General features: G+C 47.5%; 1 protein-coding gene across 2 annotated transcripts in view; it reads left to right on the forward strand.

Moving 5' to 3' along the window:
* The window catches only part of ATP6V1C1 (ATPase H+ transporting V1 subunit C1), a 138941-nt gene that overhangs the window by 99378 nt on the left and 21153 nt on the right, over positions 1–18410 (forward strand). For both annotated transcript variants that reach the window (XM_063924239.1, XM_063924238.1), the window contains exons 9-12: positions 5680–5772; positions 5850–5943; positions 7831–7928; positions 8188–8314. In XM_063924239.1, coding sequence (XP_063780309.1) covers positions 5680–5772; positions 5850–5943; positions 7831–7928; positions 8188–8314 — 412 coding nt within the window. The remainder of the gene's footprint in view (positions 1–5679; positions 5773–5849; positions 5944–7830; positions 7929–8187; positions 8315–18410) is intronic.

Below are 18410 nucleotides of genomic sequence, written 5' to 3' on the forward strand. Positions count from 1 at the left end.
AGTTTCCCACAAATAATTCTCAGGGAGTATCCTTTCCCTACTAGGGCCAGGATACGATGGGAATCTTCCCCTAGGGTGGACAAAGCTTGTCACATTTACCCAAAAGGTAGCGCTGACTTAACAGCTATCCTCAGGGATCCTGCAGATAGCATGCAGTAAAAGTACTTTGAAGTCCATTTACACACATTCTGGTACACTACTCAGACCGGCGATTGTGTCGGCATGGGTTTATAGCGCTGTAGCAGCGTGGACAGATACCTTATCAGCAGAGATTGAGACCCTAGTATGTGTGTATATATATATATATATATATATATATATATATATATATATATATATATAAAAGATGCTGTCATATATGTATATATATGTGTATATATATATATATATATATATATATATATATATATATATATATATTTATATATAAAACATGCCCAAAGAGACATTAGTCTACTGGGTTCTAGAGTCAACGCTATGTTGATTTCTGCTAGACGTGTCCTGTGGAACATGCAATGGACAGGTGATGCCGACTAAAGAGGCATATGGAAGGTTTACCTTACAAGGCTGAGGAATTGTGTGGGGAAGGGATCTCGGACCTGGTCTCCACAGCTATAGCTGGTAATTCTGATCTTTTGCCTTATATTCCCGCACAGCCTAAGAAAGCACGACATTATCAAATGCAGTCCTTTCGATCACAAAGAAACAAGAAAGTCTGAGGTGCGTCCTTTCTTGCCAGAGGCAGGGGCAGAGGAAAGAAGCTGCACAACACAGCTAGTTCACAGGAACAGAAGTCCTCCCTAGCCTCTACAAAATCCACCGCATGACGCTGGGGCTCCACAGGCGGAGCTAGGCACGGTGGGGGCACGTCTTCGAAATTTCAGCCACAAGTGGGTTCACTCCCAGTTGGATCCCTGGGCAATAGATATTGTGTCTCAGGGATACAAGCTGGAATTCGAAGAGATGCCCCCTCACCGATACCTCAAATCGGCCCTGCCAGCTTCCCCCCATGAGAGGGAAATAGTGTTAACTGCAATTCACAAATTGTATCTTCAACAGGTGGTGGTCAAGATTCCCCTCCTTCAACAAGGAGGGGGTTATTATTCGACCATGTTGTAGTCCCGAAACCGGATGGTTCGGTCAGACCCATATTGAATCTAAAATCCCTGAACATATACCTGAAAAGGTTCAAGTTCAAGATGGAATCGCTGAGAGCGGTCGTCGCAAGCCTGGAAGGGGGGGATTTTATGGTGTCTCTGGACATAAAGGATGCATTCCTTCATGTCCCCATTTATCCACCTCATCAGGCGTACCTCAGATTTGTGGTACAGGATTGTCATTACCAATTTCAGACGTTGCCGTTTGGTCTCTCCACGGCACCGAGAATATTTACCAAGGTAATGGCGGAAATGATGGTACTCCTGCGGAAGCAAGGGGTCACAATTATCCCATACTTGGACGATCTCCTCATAAAAGCGGGATCAAGAGAGCAGTTGCTGATCAGCGTAGCACTTTCTCTGGAAGTGTAACGGCAACACGGCTGGATTCTAAATATTCCAAAGTCGCAGTTTGTTCCTACGACTCGTCTGCCTTTCCTGGGCATGATTCTAGACACAGACCAGAAAAGGGTTTATCTCCCGATAGAGAAAGCTCAGGAACTCAGGACACTGGTCAGGAACCTATTAAAACCAAAACAGGTGTCAGTGCATCACTGCACTCGAGTCCTGGGAAAGATGGTGGCATCATACGAGGCCATTTCCTTCGGCAGGTTCCATGCAAGGACCTTTCAGTGGGACTTACTGGACAAGTGGTCCGGATCACATCTTCAGATGCATCGGTTAATCACCCTATCCCTCAGGGCCAGGATGTCACTCCTGCAGAGTGCTCACCTTCTCGAGGGCCGCAGATTCGGCATTCAGGACTGGGTCCTGGTGACCATGGATGCAAGCCGCCGAGGTTGGGGAGCAGTCACACAGGGTAGAAATTTCCAAGGTCTGTGGTCAAGTCAGGAGACTTGCCTTCACATCAACATCCTGGAACTAAGGGCCATATACAATGCCCTACGTCAAATGGAGACCCTGCTTCGCGACCAACCGGTTCTGATTCAGTCAGACAACATCACCGCAGCGGCTCATGTAAACCGACAAGGCGGCACAAGGAGCAGGGTGGCGATGGCGAAGCCACCAGAATTCTTCGCTGGGCGGAGAATCACGTAAGCGCACTGTCAGCAGTGTTCGTCCCGGGAGTGGACAACTGGGAAGCAGACTTCCTCAGCAGACACGACCTCCACCCGGGAGAGTGGGGACTTCATCAGGAAGTCTTCGCACAGATTACAAGTCAGTGGGAACTGCCACAGGTGGACATGATGGCATCCCGCCTCAACAAAAAGCTACAGAGGTATTGTGCCAGGTCAAGAGACCCTCAGGCGGTAGCTGTGGACGCCCTGGTGACACCGTGGGTGTTCCAGTCGGTCTATGTATTTTCTCCTCTTCCTCTCATACCCAGGGTGCTGAGGATAATAAGAAAAAGAGGAGTGAGAACAATCATTGTTCCAGATTGACCACGAAGGACTTGGTATCCAAATCTGCAAGAAATACTCACAGAGGACCCGTGGCCTCTTCCTCTAGGACAGGACCTGTTGCAACAGGGGCCCTGTCTGTTCCAAGACTTACCGCGACTGCGTTTGACGACATGGCGGTTGAACGCCGGATCCTAGCAGAGAAAGGCATTCTGGATGAAGTAATTCCTTCGCTGATAAAGGATAGGAAGGACGTGACAGCTCAACATTATCACCGTATATGGCGAAAATATGTTTATTGCTGTGAGGCCAGGAATGCTCCTACGGAGGAATTCCAGCTGGGCCGTTTCCTTCACTTCCTACAGTCCGGAGTGAATTTGGGCCTAAAATTGGGTTCCATTAAGGTCCAGATTTCGGCCCTATCCATTTTCTTTCGAAAGAAGCTGGCTTCACTACCTGAAGTTTAGACGTTTGTAAAGGGAGTGCTGCATATTCAGCCCCCTTTTGTGCCTCCAGTGGCACCTTAGGATCTTAACGTGGTGTTAAGTTTCCTGAAATCCCACTGGGTTTGAACCACTTAAAACGGTGGAGTTTAAATATCTCACCTGGAAGGTGGTCATGCTATTAGCCTTGGCTTCGGCGAGGCGTGTGTCAGAGATGGCGGCTTTGTCACATAAAAGCCCCTATCTGGTTTTCCATGTGGATAGAGCAGAATTGCGGACTCGTCCACAATTTCTGCCGAAAGTGGTTTCATCTTTTCATATAAACCAACCTATTGTGGTGCCTGTGGCTACTCGTGACTTGGAGGATTCCGAGTTGCTTGATGTGGTCAGGGCTTTGAAGGTTTATGTAGCCAGAACGGCTAGGGTCAGGAAAACAGAGTCGTTGTTTATCCTGTATGCATCCAACAAGCTGGGTGCTCCTGCTTCAAAGCAAACTATTGCTCGCTGGATCTGTAACACGATTCAGTAGGCTCATTCTGCGGCTGGATGGCCGCTGCCAAAATCAGTTAAGGCCCATTCCACTAGGAAGGTGGGCTCTTCTTGGGCGGCTGCCCGAGGAGTTTCGACATTACAACTTTGCCGAGCGGCTACTTGGTCAGGTTCAAACACTTTTGCAAAGTTCTACTAGTTTGATACCCTGGCTGAGGAGGACCTTTTATTTGCTCAATCGGTGCTGCAGAGTCATCCGCACTCTCCCGCCCGTTTGGGAGCTTTGGTATAATCCCCATGGTCCTTACGGAGTCCCCAGCATCCACTAGGACGTTAGAGAAAATAAGATTTTACTTACCGGTAAATCTATTTCTCGTAGTCCGTAGTGGATGCTGGGCGCCCGTCCCAAGTGCGGACTTCTGCAATGCTTGTATATAGTTATTGCTTCAATAAGGGTTATGTTATGGTTGCATCAGGGTTTGACCTGATGCTCTGTTGTTTGTCATACTGCTGACTGGTTGTTATAAACTCATGTTATACGGTGTGATTGGTGTGGCTGGTATGAGTCTTGCCCTGGATTCCCAAAATCCTTTCCTTGTACTGTCAGCTCTTCTGGGCACAGTTTCTCTAACTGAGGTCTGGAGGAGGGGCATAGAGGGAGGAGCCAGTGCACACCAGAACCTAAATTCTTTCTTAAAGTGCCCATGTCTCCTGCGGAGCCCGTCTATCCCCATGGTCCTTACGGAGTCCTCAGCATCCACTACGGACTACGAGAAATAGATTTACCAGTAAGTAAAATCTTTTTTTTGTATATTGTATGAATTTGTGATATTATTATATATTAAATGGATATTAATTACTTTTGAATTAGCACCTGATATAGCGCTGTTTTTACATAATTCTTTTCGTATTAGGGTGACTGACTATCACCCCGTTTGACAGCAGCTTAGGAAATCAGCCCTGTCAAAAGCACCTCAATTTATATTAAGCGATTAATATAATTTTTTCCCCCATTTTTTTTTTTTTCAAACAAGTCGGGAATTCCAGACTTGTCGGAAAACACTTGGATCAGTGGAATAGGCACCGATCCGTGTGCTTCTGTCGGAAACGGGGCCGAATTTGACAGGTTTTGGCCCCCTTTCCAACAATCTCAATCCGACTTTAAAAAAAGTTGGATTGAGCAGGGCATTCCCCCGGCCAGGTTCCTTACTCCTGGCAGCGCCTCCCCCACTGCCGCGGACATGTCCCGCCGCCGCTGTCAGCGCACCCGGCAGCCGTTGACAGCAGGACAGGACGCCGGGAATGGCCCAATCCGACAGTCGGATTTGGCCGTTCATTGATTATCCCTTGTCGGACAAATGCATGTCTGAATGGATCCGACACTTAATGAATATCCCCCATAGAGTAAGGGCAAGCGGTCCTGAGCTTACAAAGAACCCTGGAGGGGGTAAATGTAACAGTGGAAATATTATTTGTGTCTTACTGTCTATATGGTATAGGAAAGTTTATTACGTTTGCAAAGTAACCTACCAGCACCTCAAATGACCATTTACAATATAATGGAAAAAAATCTCTTGTTAGAAACTTTATGCTAGAGACCTAACTATTAGGGAGACCTACTCAGATCATGGCCTGTTGCTTACGGCTGCATTTGCAAGTCTGGCGGTCTACACTGCTCATACATCTTCTGGTCTATAGATCAGTATGGTGTGGCGAGAAAAGAGCATCTGCGCTATTGTGCAGGGATACAGTAATGGGAGGACAGGTAGTTGGTTTCCCCGCTAGCTCTTGTATACAGGGGGTAATTCTGAGTTGATCGCAGCAGCAAGTTTGTTAGCAATTCGGCAAAACCATGTGCACTGCAGGGGGGAGGGGCAGATACAACATTTGCAGAGAGAGTAAGATTTGGGTGGGTTATTTTGTTTCTGTGCAGGGTTAATACTGGCTGCTTTATTTTTACACTGCAATTTAGATTTCAGTTTGAAAACACCCCACCCAAATCTAACTCTCTCTGCACATGTTATATCTGCCTCCCCTGCAGTGCACATGGTTTTGCCCAACTGCTAACAAATATCCTGCTGCGATTAACTCAGAATTAGGCCCACAGTGGTACAGTCTTTTGATTTAACACTTAGGGATCGCTAGTGTCTTTGCCCTGTTTAGCTAAGTGACAGCTCTGCAGTGACCAACCTTCTCTTGTAACAGTTTAACTTCCTTTATCATGCACAGCGTCATATCAGAAGACCAAGACAGTTACCTGTGTAATGTAACTCTGTTCCGAAAAGCAGTGGATGACTTCCGTCACAAAGCCAGGGAGAATAAGTAAGCTATTGGGATAGTTATTGAAACACAGTGCCCACACATGACAAAATGTCACATAATGATTGTCTTCCGCACAGGTTTGTTGTCCGCGATTTCCAGTACAATGAAGAGGAGATGAAAGCCGATAAAGAAGAAATGAACAGACTATCCACTGATAAGAAAAAACAGTTTGTAAGAACAATATGTATTAAAACGCAAAATGAGATATGTATGAGAGAGTCGCAACATTCTAATAAACCAGTAATTCCTTTTAATACCCACAACCCTTCCTTATATTGCCCAGAATCCTTTGTGGAGAGCCATGCAGACATTATCAACAGTGCAGAATTTAGTTGCGCATAACTGCTGTCATCTTATTTATCTATATTATATTATTTAGTTAGTTAATTTTAAAGGGAAATAGGCTCATGGTAAATTAGCGCTGTCCCCTGCTTCAATTCAATAATGGCTACAAATTTCTCATAAAAAAGTGAAATGTTAGCAATCCTTCTCACAGTTGTGTATGATTATTACTTCAACGTGTGGGGGATGCAGAACAGATGTCCAATCAGAATTGAATTTGTTTTGTTCCAGTAGAGCAGGAAATTGTAATATCCTTCCTAACCCCCACTGCCACAAGCGTGGGGTGAACACTGACCCAGAAATGCAGTTGCCCACTCATGGCGTTGCCATTCAGTTACTAAGACCAAAGCTGGAACAACAAGTTTAGTAGAACTTAGAAAAATGTCACCATTAGACGCACTGAGAGCACAGCACACTGCCCTGCACAATAGTGACTGCATGTATAAATATGTAGGGACAGTATAAATAAATAGCTGATATTCTATGAATTATATGGCAGTATAAATATACAGGACAGGGCTGTTTGTATGAAGTGATAGTTCAACAGATGCAGCAGGCATCACCATCAGGTTCAGGAATTTAGTTTCTGCATACAAATACTCGTATAGAGAATGGTGTCTATAATACTCATTACATTGGGATATTACAGCCAACTGCGTTTCCAAAAGAAGAATTCACCAAATGAGCTCCTGGTAGTCTGATCTAGATTCATTGAATGAATTAATCCAAAAATCTATCCAAGTATGAACTGGCTGATGTGAATCGTAGTGATATGGGCAATGAGTACAGCGACTCCACAGCAAAAAACTGTGTGTGTGTGTATATTTGTAACAGGGTCAGGGGAACAGGTACCATCTCCTAAACATCAAAAAGAAAATACCTTGTCAGCTGGCACTAACTAAACATAGTATAATTCTAACTCACTAAAAAAAACAAAACCAAGGAGACGTTTACCAGGCACAGCTCACTGGTTTTCAGCAGCAGGATTCCCGCTCAGAGAGACTCCATAGTCTCTCATCTTTCCCCAGGTAGTGTGGGAGAGCAAAGATCAGGCTGACAGTCTTTTTAACATACCCATACAGCTGAAAGCCCTAAGTAACCCTTTATCAGGTTAAAAGCCCAAAAACCTGATCTGGGCTTAAATGGATAGAGAACCCACCCTCTCTTCTCACGTCCAACCCCAGGACACTTATCCAGTTCTTGCCGAAAGCTCTCAGCAGAACTAACACAATATTCCTGGGGGTTTTAAAACACATAGGTAAGAAACCTAGGGCAAATATACCTGCCTTCCGTCACTATTCCAGTGATCTTGTCACAAAATGGATGGATGGGATATGTGTATATATAGAGATAGATATAATTTGTTATATCAATTGCAGGGCACAATATTATAGTTTATAAACATAGAACTGCAAAAAATGTTTTTTTTTTCATGACTGTTCCCTTTAGAATCAATATGTTATACTGTGTTATCTAATCTTCTTGACCTCAATCCCAAATTATTTCTACCAGAACAAAATAGGCCAAGATTAAAAGGGAAATTACTTAAGTGCTTTAATAAATCAAAATGATTTTCCTATTGGTACAACATAATAAATAATATTGCAGTAAAAAAACAACATTATTTTAAATGGCTGTAATTTGCACTAATGTCCGTGTTTGTAAACGTTCTCTGCGATAATCAGGTAATGCGGTGATAATTTGTGTCATCTGCAGGGTCCTCTCGTACGATGGCTGAAAGTCAATTTCAGCGAAGCTTTTATTGCGTGGATCCATGTGAAAGCGCTGCGGGTGTTTGTGGAGTCGGTGCTAAGGTAGGAAGGAGCCACCAGTTGTTGGAGTAGACTTTATTGTTGTTAGTGTGCTGTAGCAGTTTTGAAAATAACCTGTATGTCCGAAACGTAACTAAGTACAAAGAATCATGATATTTATCAGTCTGTCTAGTTCCCTACTTATTTATTAAGGAATAGTTACTGTTACATTTGGAAACAAATACGCTATTTAATTGGCAAAGTTGGCGTTTTTAGCAAACACTGAGCAGCGTTGGGAAAGTAATGCTTACTCTGTTCCTAGGTATGGATTACCAGTGAATTTCCAAGCCATGCTGCTTCAGCCCAACAAGAAGACCATGAAGAAACTAAGGGAAGTCCTGTATGATTTGTACAAGCACCTGGACAGCAGCGCAGCGTCCATTATCGATGTGAGTAACTCATAAGGGTCATTAAATGGCCCAAATGTATTAAGCCTTAAAATGTAATAAAGTGGAGATATAGAAAGAGTGATAAATGACCAGCAAACCAGCTCCTGTTATATGGCAGTTACAGTGCATCCAGAAAGTATTCACAGCGCTTCACTTTTTCCACATATTGTTATGTTACAGCCTTATTCCAAACTGGAATAAATTAATTTTTTTACCCCTCAAAATTCTACACACAATACCCCATAACGTGAAAAAAGTGTTTTTGAGATTTTTGCAAATGTATAAAAAAAAAAAAAGCAAGATGGTCATTAGGTTTGTTTTGTCTTTAAACTAATTACTGCTTTACATCTAGCGACTACCTTAAAGGCTCCCACCCATTGTGGACTTTTATATTTTCCCATTTATTCGACATTTGTCTCCTTGGGTGCTTGTTTTTTCTTTTTTGGTTCCTAGTATACAGGGGCCCATTTATCAAAGAGGTTTATCGATTTAAAACTCGTTGCGTATGATAAATGGTGCTCCAGCCAATCCGCTCCCAACTGTTTGCCGCTGAACAGAGGGAGAAACACATTTCTCTGACGTCCTAGTGGATGCTGGGAACTCCGTAAGGACCATGGGGAATAGACGGCTCCGCAGGAGACTGGGCACATCTAAGAAAGATTTAGGACTATCTGGTGTGCACTGGCTCCTCCCCCTATGACCCTCCTCCAAGCCTAAGTTAGATTTCTGTGCCCGGCTGAGCTGGATGCACACTAGGGGCTCTCCTGAGCTCCTAGAAGAAAGTATAGTTTAGGTTTTTTATTTTACAGTGAGACCTGCTGGCAACAGGCTCACTGCAGCGAGGGACTAAGGGGAGAAGAAGCGAACCTACCTAACTGGTGGTAGCTTGGGCTTCTTAGGCTACTGGACACCATTAGCTCCAGAGGGATCGAACACAGGACCCGACCTCGTCGTCCGTTCCCGGTGCCGCGCCGCCGTCCCCTTACAGAGCCAGAAGCAAGAAGGTGGTCCAGAAAATCGGCGGCTGAAGACTTCTGTCTTCTCCAAGGTAGCGCACAGCACTGCAGCTGTGCGCCATTGCTCCTCATGCACACCACACACTCCGGTCACTGATGGGTGCAGGGCGCTGGGGGGGGGCGCCCTGAGCAGCAATATTAACACCTTGGCTGGCAAAACTAACACTATATATAGCCTCAGGGGCTATATAGGTGTATATTAACCCCTGCCAGAAACGATAAAATAGCGGGAGAAAGCCCGCCGAAAAAGGGGCGGAGCCATCTCCCTCAGCACACTGGCGCCATTTTTCCCTCACAGCTCCGCTGGAAGGAAGGTCCCTGGCTCTCCCCTGCAGTCCTGCACTACAGAAAGGGTAAAAAAGAGAGGGGGCGCACAATTTAGGCGCAGTATATATATTATATAGGCAGCTATAAGGGAAAACACTCTGTATAGGTGATATCCCTGTGTTATATAGCGCCCTGGTGTGTGCTGGCATACTCTCCCTCTGTCTCCCCAAAGGGCTTTGTGGGGTCCTGTCCTCTGTAAGAGCATTCCCTGGGTGTCTGCTGGGTGTCGGTACTGCTGTGTCGACATGTATGATGTGGATAATGATGTGGAGGCGGAGCAAATGCCTGTGAATGTGATGTCACCCCCTGCGGGGTCGACACCAGTGTGGATGGACTTATGGAAGGAATTACGTGACAGTGTCAGCTCCTTACATAAAAGGTTTGACGACATAGGACAGCCGGCTACTCAGCTTGTGCCTGTCCAAGCGTCTCAAATGTCATCAGGGGCTATAAAACGCCCGCTACCTCAGATGACAGATACAGATGTCGACACGGATACCGACTCCAGTGTCGACGATGATGAGACGAGTGTACCCTCCAATAGATCCACCCGTTACATGATTGAGGCAAAGAAAAATGTTTTACACATTTCTGATGATACCCCTGGTACCACAAAAAAAAAGGGTATTATGTTTGGTGAGAAAAAACTACCAGTAGTTTTTCCTGCATCTGACGAATTAAATGAGGTGTGTGAGGAAGCGTGGACTTCCCCAGATAAGAAATTGATCATTTCTAAACGGTTAATGGCTGCGTACCCTTTCCCGCCAGAGGATAGGTCACGCTGGGAAACACCCCCTAGGGTAGATAAAGCGCTGACACGCTTATCAAAGAAGGTGGCACTACCATCTCCGGATACGGCCGCCCTAAAAGAGCCTGCTGATAGAAAGCAGGAAAGTACCCTAAAAGCTATATACACACACACTGGCATTATATTGAGACCCGCTATTGCATCAGCTTGGATGTGCAGTGCTGCAGCTGCGTGGTCCGACTCCCTGTCGGAAAACATTGATACCATGGATAGGGACAATATTTTGTTAACGATTGACCATATAAAAGACACGGTCTTATACATGCGTGATGCACAGAGGGATATCTGCCGGCTGGCATCAAAAATAAGCGCTATGTCCATTGCCGCCAGACGGGGGTTATGGACTAGGCAATGGTCAGGTGATGCCGACTCCAAGCTGCACATGGAAGTTTTACCCTATAAAGGGGTGGAACTTTTTGGGGAAGGTCTTTCAGACCTCGTTTCCACAGCTACTGCTGGGAAATCGACTTTTTTGCCACAGGCTGCCCCATAGCAAAAGAAAGCACCGTATTATCAGGTACAGTCCTTTCGGCCCCAGAAAAATAAGAGGGCTAGAGGCTCATCCTTTCTGCCGAGGGGCAGAGGAAGGGGGAAAAAGCTGTAGCACACAGCTAGTTCCCAGGAGCAGAAGTCCTCCCCTGCGTCCGGTAAGTCCACAGCATGACGCTGGGGCTGCTCAGGCGGAACCGGGAACGGTGGGGGCACGTCTCAGGTTTTTCAGCACACAGTGGGCTCTCTCACAGGTGGATCCCTGGGTCCTTCAAGTAGTATCTCAGGGGTACAGGCTGGAATTCGAGACGTCTCCCCCCCGCCGTTTCCTAAAATCTGCCTTGCCGGCAACTCCCTCTGCCAGGGAGGCAGTGTTGGTGGCTATTCAAAAACTGTATTCACAGAAAGTGATTGTCAAGGTACCCCTCCTTCAGCAAGGAAAGGGTTACTACTCCACAATGTTTGTGGTACCGAAACCGGACGGTTCGGTGAGACCCATCTTAAATTTAAAAGACTTGAACACTTATATCAAAAGGTTCAAGTTCAAGATGGAATCGCTCAGGGCGGTTATTGCGAGCCTGGAGGAGGGGGATTACATGGTCTCCCTGGACATCAAGGATGCGTACCTGCATGTCCCCATTTACCCTCCGCACCAGGAGTACCTCAGATTTGTGGTACAAGACTGTCATTATCAGTTCCAGACGCTGCCGTTTGGGTTATCCACGGCACCGAGGGTCTTTACCAAGGTAATGGCCGAAATTATGATACTCCTTCGCAAGAAGGGAGTTTTAATTATCCCGTACTTGGTCGATCTCCTGATAAAGGCGAGGTCCAAAGAACAGTTGATAGTGGGGGTGGCACTTTCTCGGGAAGTGCTACAACAGCACGGCTGGATTCTCAATATTCCAAAGTCACAGCTGGTCCCGACGACACGTCTTCTGTTCCTGGGAATGATTCTGGACACAGACCAGAAAAGAGTGTTTCTTCCACTGGAAAAAGCCGAGGAATTGTCATCTCTGGTCAGAGACATCCTAAAACCAGGAAAAGTGTCGGTACATCAATGCACACGAGTCCTGGGAAAAATGGTAGCTTCATACGAAGCAATTCCATTCGGAAGGTTCCACGCAAGGACGTTCCAGTGGGACCTGTTGGACAAATGGTCCGGGTCCCATCTCCAGATGCAACAGCGGATAACCCTATCGTCCAGAACCAGGGTGTCGCTGCTGTGGTGGCTGCAGAGGGCTCATCTACTAGAGGGCCGCAGATTCGGAATACAGGACTGGGTCCTGGTGACCACGGATGCCAGCCTTCGGGGCTGGGGGGCAGTCACAAAGGGAAGAAATTTCCAAGGACTGTGGTCAAATCAGGAGATTTCTCTTCACATAAATATCCTGGAGCTAAGGGCCATTTACAATGCCCTAAGCCAGGCAAGACCCCTGCTTCAAAACCAGCCGGTACTGATCCAGTCAGACAACATCACGGCGGTCGCCCATGTAAACAGACAGGGCGGCACGAGAAGCAGGATGGCTATGGCAGAAGCCACAAGGATTCTCAGATGGGCAGAGAATCATGTGTTAGCACTGACAGCAGTGTTCATTCCGGGAGTGGACAACTGGGAAGCAGACTTCCTCAGCAGGCACGACCTCCACCCGGGAGAATGGGGACTTCATCCGGAAGTCTTCCAAATGCTGGTCAACCGGTGGGAAAAACCACAGGTAGACATGATGGCGTCCCGCCTCAACAAGAAGTTGAAAAGATATTGCGCCCGGTCAAGAGACCCTCAGGCGATAGCGGTGGACGCTCTAGTGACACCATGGGTGTACCAGTCGGTTTATGTGTTTCCTCCTCTACCTCTCATACCAAATGTACTGAGAATAATAAGAAGGCAAGGAGTGAAAACCATACTCGTGGTTCCGGATTGGCCAAGAAGAGCTTGGTACCCGGAACTTCAAGAGATGCTTGCAGAGGACCCTTGGCCTCTGCCGCTCAGACAAGACCTGCTGCAGCAGGGACCCTGTCTGTTCCAATACTTACCGCGGCTGCGGTTGACGGCATGGCGGTTGAACACCGGATCCTGAAGGAAAAGGGTATTCCGGAGGAAGTCATCCCTACCCTGATCAAAGCCAGGAAGGATGTCACCGCAAAACATTATCACCGCATTTGGCGGAAATATGTTGCTTGGTGTGAGGCCATGAAGGCCCCGACGGAGGAATTTCAACTGGGTCGATTCCTGCACTTCCTGCAAGCAGGGGTGTCGTTGGGCCTCAAATTGGGGTCCATAAAGGTCCAGATTTCGGCTCTGTCGATTTTCTTCCAGAAAGAACTGGCTTCACTGCCTGAAGTTCAGACTTTTGTCAAAGGAGTTCTGCATATTCAGCCTCCTTTTGTGCCCCCAGTGGCACCTTGGGATCTCAATGTGGTTTTGGCATTCCTAAAATCACATTGGTTCGAACCACTTAAGACTGTGGATTTAAAATATCTCACGTGGAAAGTGGTCATGCTGTTGGCCCTGGCGTCGGCCAGGCTGGTTTCAGAATTGGCGGCTTTGTCTTGTAAAAGCCCTTATCTGATTTTCCATATGGATAGGGCAGAATTGAGGACTCGTCCTCAGTTTCTCCCAAAGGTGGTCTCAGCTTTTCACTTGAACCAACCTATTGTGGTGCCTGCGGCTACTAGGGACTTGGAGAATTCCAAGTTGCTGGACGTAGTCAGGGCCCTGAAAATTTATGTTTCCAGGACGGCTGGAGTCCGAAAAACTGACTCGCTGTTTATCCTGTATGCACCCACCAAGCTGGGTGCTCCTGCTTCTAAGCAGACTATTGCGCGCTGGATTTGTAGCACTATTCAGCTGGCGCATTCTGCGGTGGGACTACCGCAGCCTAAATCTGTAAAAGCCCATTCCACAAGGAAGGTGGGCTCATCTTGGACGGCTGCCCGAGGGGTCTCGGCTTTACAACTTTGCCGAGCTGCTACTTGGTCAGGGGCAAACACGTTTGCAAAAATCTACAAATTTGATACCCTGGCTGAGGAGGACCTGGAGTTCTCTCATTCGGTGTTGCAGAGTCGTCCGCACTCTCCCGCCCGTTTGGGAGCTTTGGTATAATCCCCATGGTCCTTACGGAGTTCCCGGCATCCACTAGGACGTCAGAGAAATAAGAATTTACTCACCGGTAATTCTATTTCTCGTAGTCCGTAGTGGATGCTGGGCGCCCATCCCAAGTGCGGATTGTCTGCAATACTTGTAAATAGTTATTGTTACACAAATCGGGTTATTATTGCGAGCCATCTGTTCAGAGGCTCCTTTTGTTATCATACTGTTAACCGGGGTTCCTATCACGAGTTATACGTGTGATTGGTGTGGCTGGTATGAGTCTTACCCGGGATTCAAAATCCTTCTTTATTGTGTCAGCTCTTCCGGGCACAGTGTCCTAACTGAGGCTTGGAGGAGGGTCATAGGGGGAGGAGCCAGTGCACACCAGATAGTCCTAAATCTTTCTTAGATGTGCCCAGTCTCCTGCGGAGCCGTCTATTCCCCATGGTCCTTACGGAGTTCCCAGCATCCACTACGGACTACGAGAAATAGAATTACCGGTGAGTAAATTCTTATTATCACAGTGATTAAGTCGGTTCGGCTATTACTATTTGGACCCCTTACGACACTTTTCTATGGTTATTACCCCATGGTGACCAAATTGGCTTATTAAAGCTCACTTGTGTGTTTCGAAGATAATTAATCCTCGTTGAGTGTGTTTAACCGATTTGTTTTGAACCATACCCCTGATGAAGTCCCGTGTGGACGAAACGCGTAGGGTCATTCTTGGATCGTTTTTGTAATCGGCTGTACCTTTTAAAAAGAGGTTGCTAAAACATACATTTATAAAACATGATACATATAGTTGATATTAGTTCACATAGATGGTAACAAGTCCGCCTGTCCAATTTCGAAGGATGCAATGTTAGGTTATCACCTCACCCTTACAGGTGTGAGCTCTTTAGGTGAAGATCCTTTTTTTTATACTAGGAATAAAACTTTCGGGTATCTAATTTGATATCAGTTTGCTGAATATCTTATTATATTGTGTAACATTGAGTGACCGTTTTGCAAAAAGGTATACTACCTATTAAGAAGGTATTAGTGCACCTGAGGTATATTTTTTTGTTTATTATCTTTTTGGTCTCCACTAGCAGGAGACTACCTAAAAAGGTGCAGTTTGGTTTTGATGTTAGCGCGGCCAAAAGGGAATCTCTTTTTGACCTAACTGTTGTTTGAAAAATGACAGTTGGGAGCTGATTGGCTGGAGCACCATTTATCATATGCAACCAGTTTTAAATGGCTAAAACTCGTTGATAAATGGCCCCCTAATCTGACAGCGTAACTGATTGTAATTGTCAGCTGTTCCAATCGCCAGCAAGTCTATATGACGTTTGTTTATATGTGATCACCAGTGACCCCTAATCTGCCATTGTAATTCACAAAGTGCATTTCACTAATGATCCTGCATGCGAAAATGTTTTGAAAATGGCAGTAGCATCAATCCATGCTAAAGGGGATGGTATTGGGATCCTGGCACTTGGGATGCCGGTGGTCAGAATACCGACAGTGGCATCCCGATGCGCAAAATCCCAACACCATGTTGGTAAGTGTTCTAACCCTCCCTCTCTACTCCCTTATCCTCCCTCCCCGCAGCCTAACCCTTACCTTCCACACCTGCAGCCTAACCCTCCCGACATCTTGTTGGTAAGTGTTCTAACCCTCCCCGTCTACTCCCTTACCCTCCCTCCCCGCAGCCTAACCCTTACCTTCCACACCTGCAGCCTAACCCTCCCGACATCTTGTTGGTAAGTGTTCTAACCCTCCCCCTCTACTCCCTTACCCTCCCTCCCCGCAGCCTAACCCTTACCTTCCACACCTGCAGCCTAACCCTCCCGACATCTTGTTGGTAAGTGTTCTAACCCTCCCCCTCTACTCCCTTATCCTCCCTCCCCGCAGCCTAACCCTTACCTTCCACACCTGCAGCCTAACCCTCCCGACATCTTGTTGGTAAGTGTTCTAAACCTCCCCCTCTACTCCCTTACCCTCCCTCCCCGCAGCCTAACCCTTACCTTCCACACCTGCAGCCTAACCCTCCCGACATCTTGTTGGTAAGTGTTCTAACCCTCCCCCTCTACTCCCTTACCCTCCCTCCCCGCAGCCTAACCCTTACCTTCCACACCTGCAGCCTAACCCTCCCGACATCTTGTTGGTAAGTGTTCTAACCCTCCCCCTCTACTCCCTTACCCTCCCTCCCCGCAGCCTAACCCTTACCTTCCACACCCACAGCCTAACCCTCCCGACATCTTGTTGGTAAGTGTTCTAACCCTCCCCCTCTACTCCCTAACCTTCCACCCCCACAGCCTAGCCCTTCTGTCCACACCCGCAGCCTAACCCTCCCGACACCTTGTTGGTAAGTGTTCTAACCCTCCCCCTCTACTCCCTAACCTTCCACCCCCACAGCCTAGCCCTTCTGTCCACACCCGCAGCCTAACCCTCCCGACACCTTGTTGGTAAGTGTTCTATCTACTCCCTAATCCTTCGTTCCCGCTTTTACCCCACCCTTCACAGCCTAACCCTAACCTTCCATGGTGGTGCCTAAACCCTCCTTCCCCACAGCTGAACCCTAACCCTCCCTGCTTAGTGCCTAAACCTAACCCTATCCTTCCACCCCCTGCAGCCTTACCCTCCCTCTCCGCTGCCTAACCCCTAACCTTCCACCCCCCGCAGCCTAACCCCAACCTTCCACTCCCGCAGCCTAACCCCTCCCTCCCCACTGCCTAACCCTATCCTTCCACCCCCCGCAGCCTTACCCTCCCTCTCCGCTGCCTAACCCCTAACCTTCCACCCCCCGCAGCCTTACCCTCCCTCTCCGCTGCCTAACCCCTAACCTTCCATCCCCCGCAGCCTTACCCTCCCTCTCCGCTGCCTAACCCCTAACCTTCCACCCCCTGCAGCCTTACCCTCCCTTTCCGCTGCCTAACCCTAACCTTCCACTCCCCGCAGCCTAACCCCTCCCTCCCCACTGCCTAACCCTAACCTTCCACCCCCGCAGCCTAACCCCTCCCTCCCCACTGCCTAACCCTAACCTTCCACCCCCGCAGCCTAAACCTTAGCTTCCCTGCAGACTAACCCTCCCCAGCATACTTACGTTCAGGATGCCGGTAGTCGGGATTCCGGCACTGGCATTGTGATCAACGTCGGGATTCCAGCATTGGTCTTGTGACCAGTGTCTGGATTCCAGCATCGGTATTCTAACTGCCGGCATCCCGAACGCCGGTATGCTGCCCGGATCCTGCCTTAAGGATATATTACAATTTCTCTAACGTCCTAGGGGATACTGGGATGGTTTTAGTACCATAAGGTACAGATGGGTCCTATTAGAGCCTTGGCACTTTAAATCTTTAGAGTGTGTGCTGGCTCCTCCCCTCTATGCCCCTCCATCAGACTCAGTTTAGAAAATGTGCCCGAAGGAGCCGGTCACATCCTCTGGAGCTCCAGAGAGTTTTCTGCATTTATTTTTATGTTTGTTATTTTCAGGCAAGACTAGTTGGCACCAGCCTGCCTGCAGCGTGGGACTTAGGGGGGGATGGTACCAACCTCTTATAGGGTTAATGGTCCCGATCCCCGCTGACAGGACATAGCTTCTGGGGGAATTATTTGCAAACCGCTGGAGGTGAGCGTACATTCCCACATCACGCCGCCACCCCTAACAGAGCTGAAGACTAGAAGAGTGGTGTGTACAGAGGCTGCGTCCCGGGTAGCGGGTCACCAACTCCATTGGCGGCATTAGGGTACAGAGACGCAGGGCTCCACAAGGGGACGGCTGCGTCTCAGATCAAAAACCACACTGGCGCTGGTGTAGAAACAGGGTTCTAACCCTGTTTTCATATACTATAGAGGCATGCCAGTATAAAAAAGCAGGAAGACCGCGTGCCGTTCACGGGGCGGGGCTCCAGGTCAGAGTGGAACCAGACGCGCCATTTTCACCGCATTCAGACGCTGGCTGCGGGGAAGCGCTGCTCCCCCAGGACCCTTCACAGCACCTCACCGATACCAAGGGGGTTATAGTAGGTCGGAGCTACATATATATACTAAGTCCTCTTCTTGTGTACTTGGGGCCTAATACAGACCTGGTCGTAGAAGAAAATGTGTTAGCAGATGGGCAAAACCATGTGCACTGCAGGGGGGGCATATATAACCTGTGCAGAGAGAGTTAGATTTGGGTAGGTTATATTTCAGAATCAGAATCAGCTTTATTGGCCAGGTGTACTCACGTACACTAGGAATTCTTTGTGGTACAATGCATCGCCAAGCAGCAACATGAAGGGGGAATACATAGCATAAGAAGGGGGAAAAACATAGCATACATTACAAACATTACACATATGAGTTCATACTGCACATTGCAACTGTACAATAGAC

The sequence above is a fragment of the Pseudophryne corroboree genome, chromosome 5 (genome assembly GCF_028390025.1).
Source record: "Pseudophryne corroboree isolate aPseCor3 chromosome 5, aPseCor3.hap2, whole genome shotgun sequence".
Lineage (NCBI taxonomy): Eukaryota > Metazoa > Chordata > Amphibia > Anura > Myobatrachidae > Pseudophryne > Pseudophryne corroboree.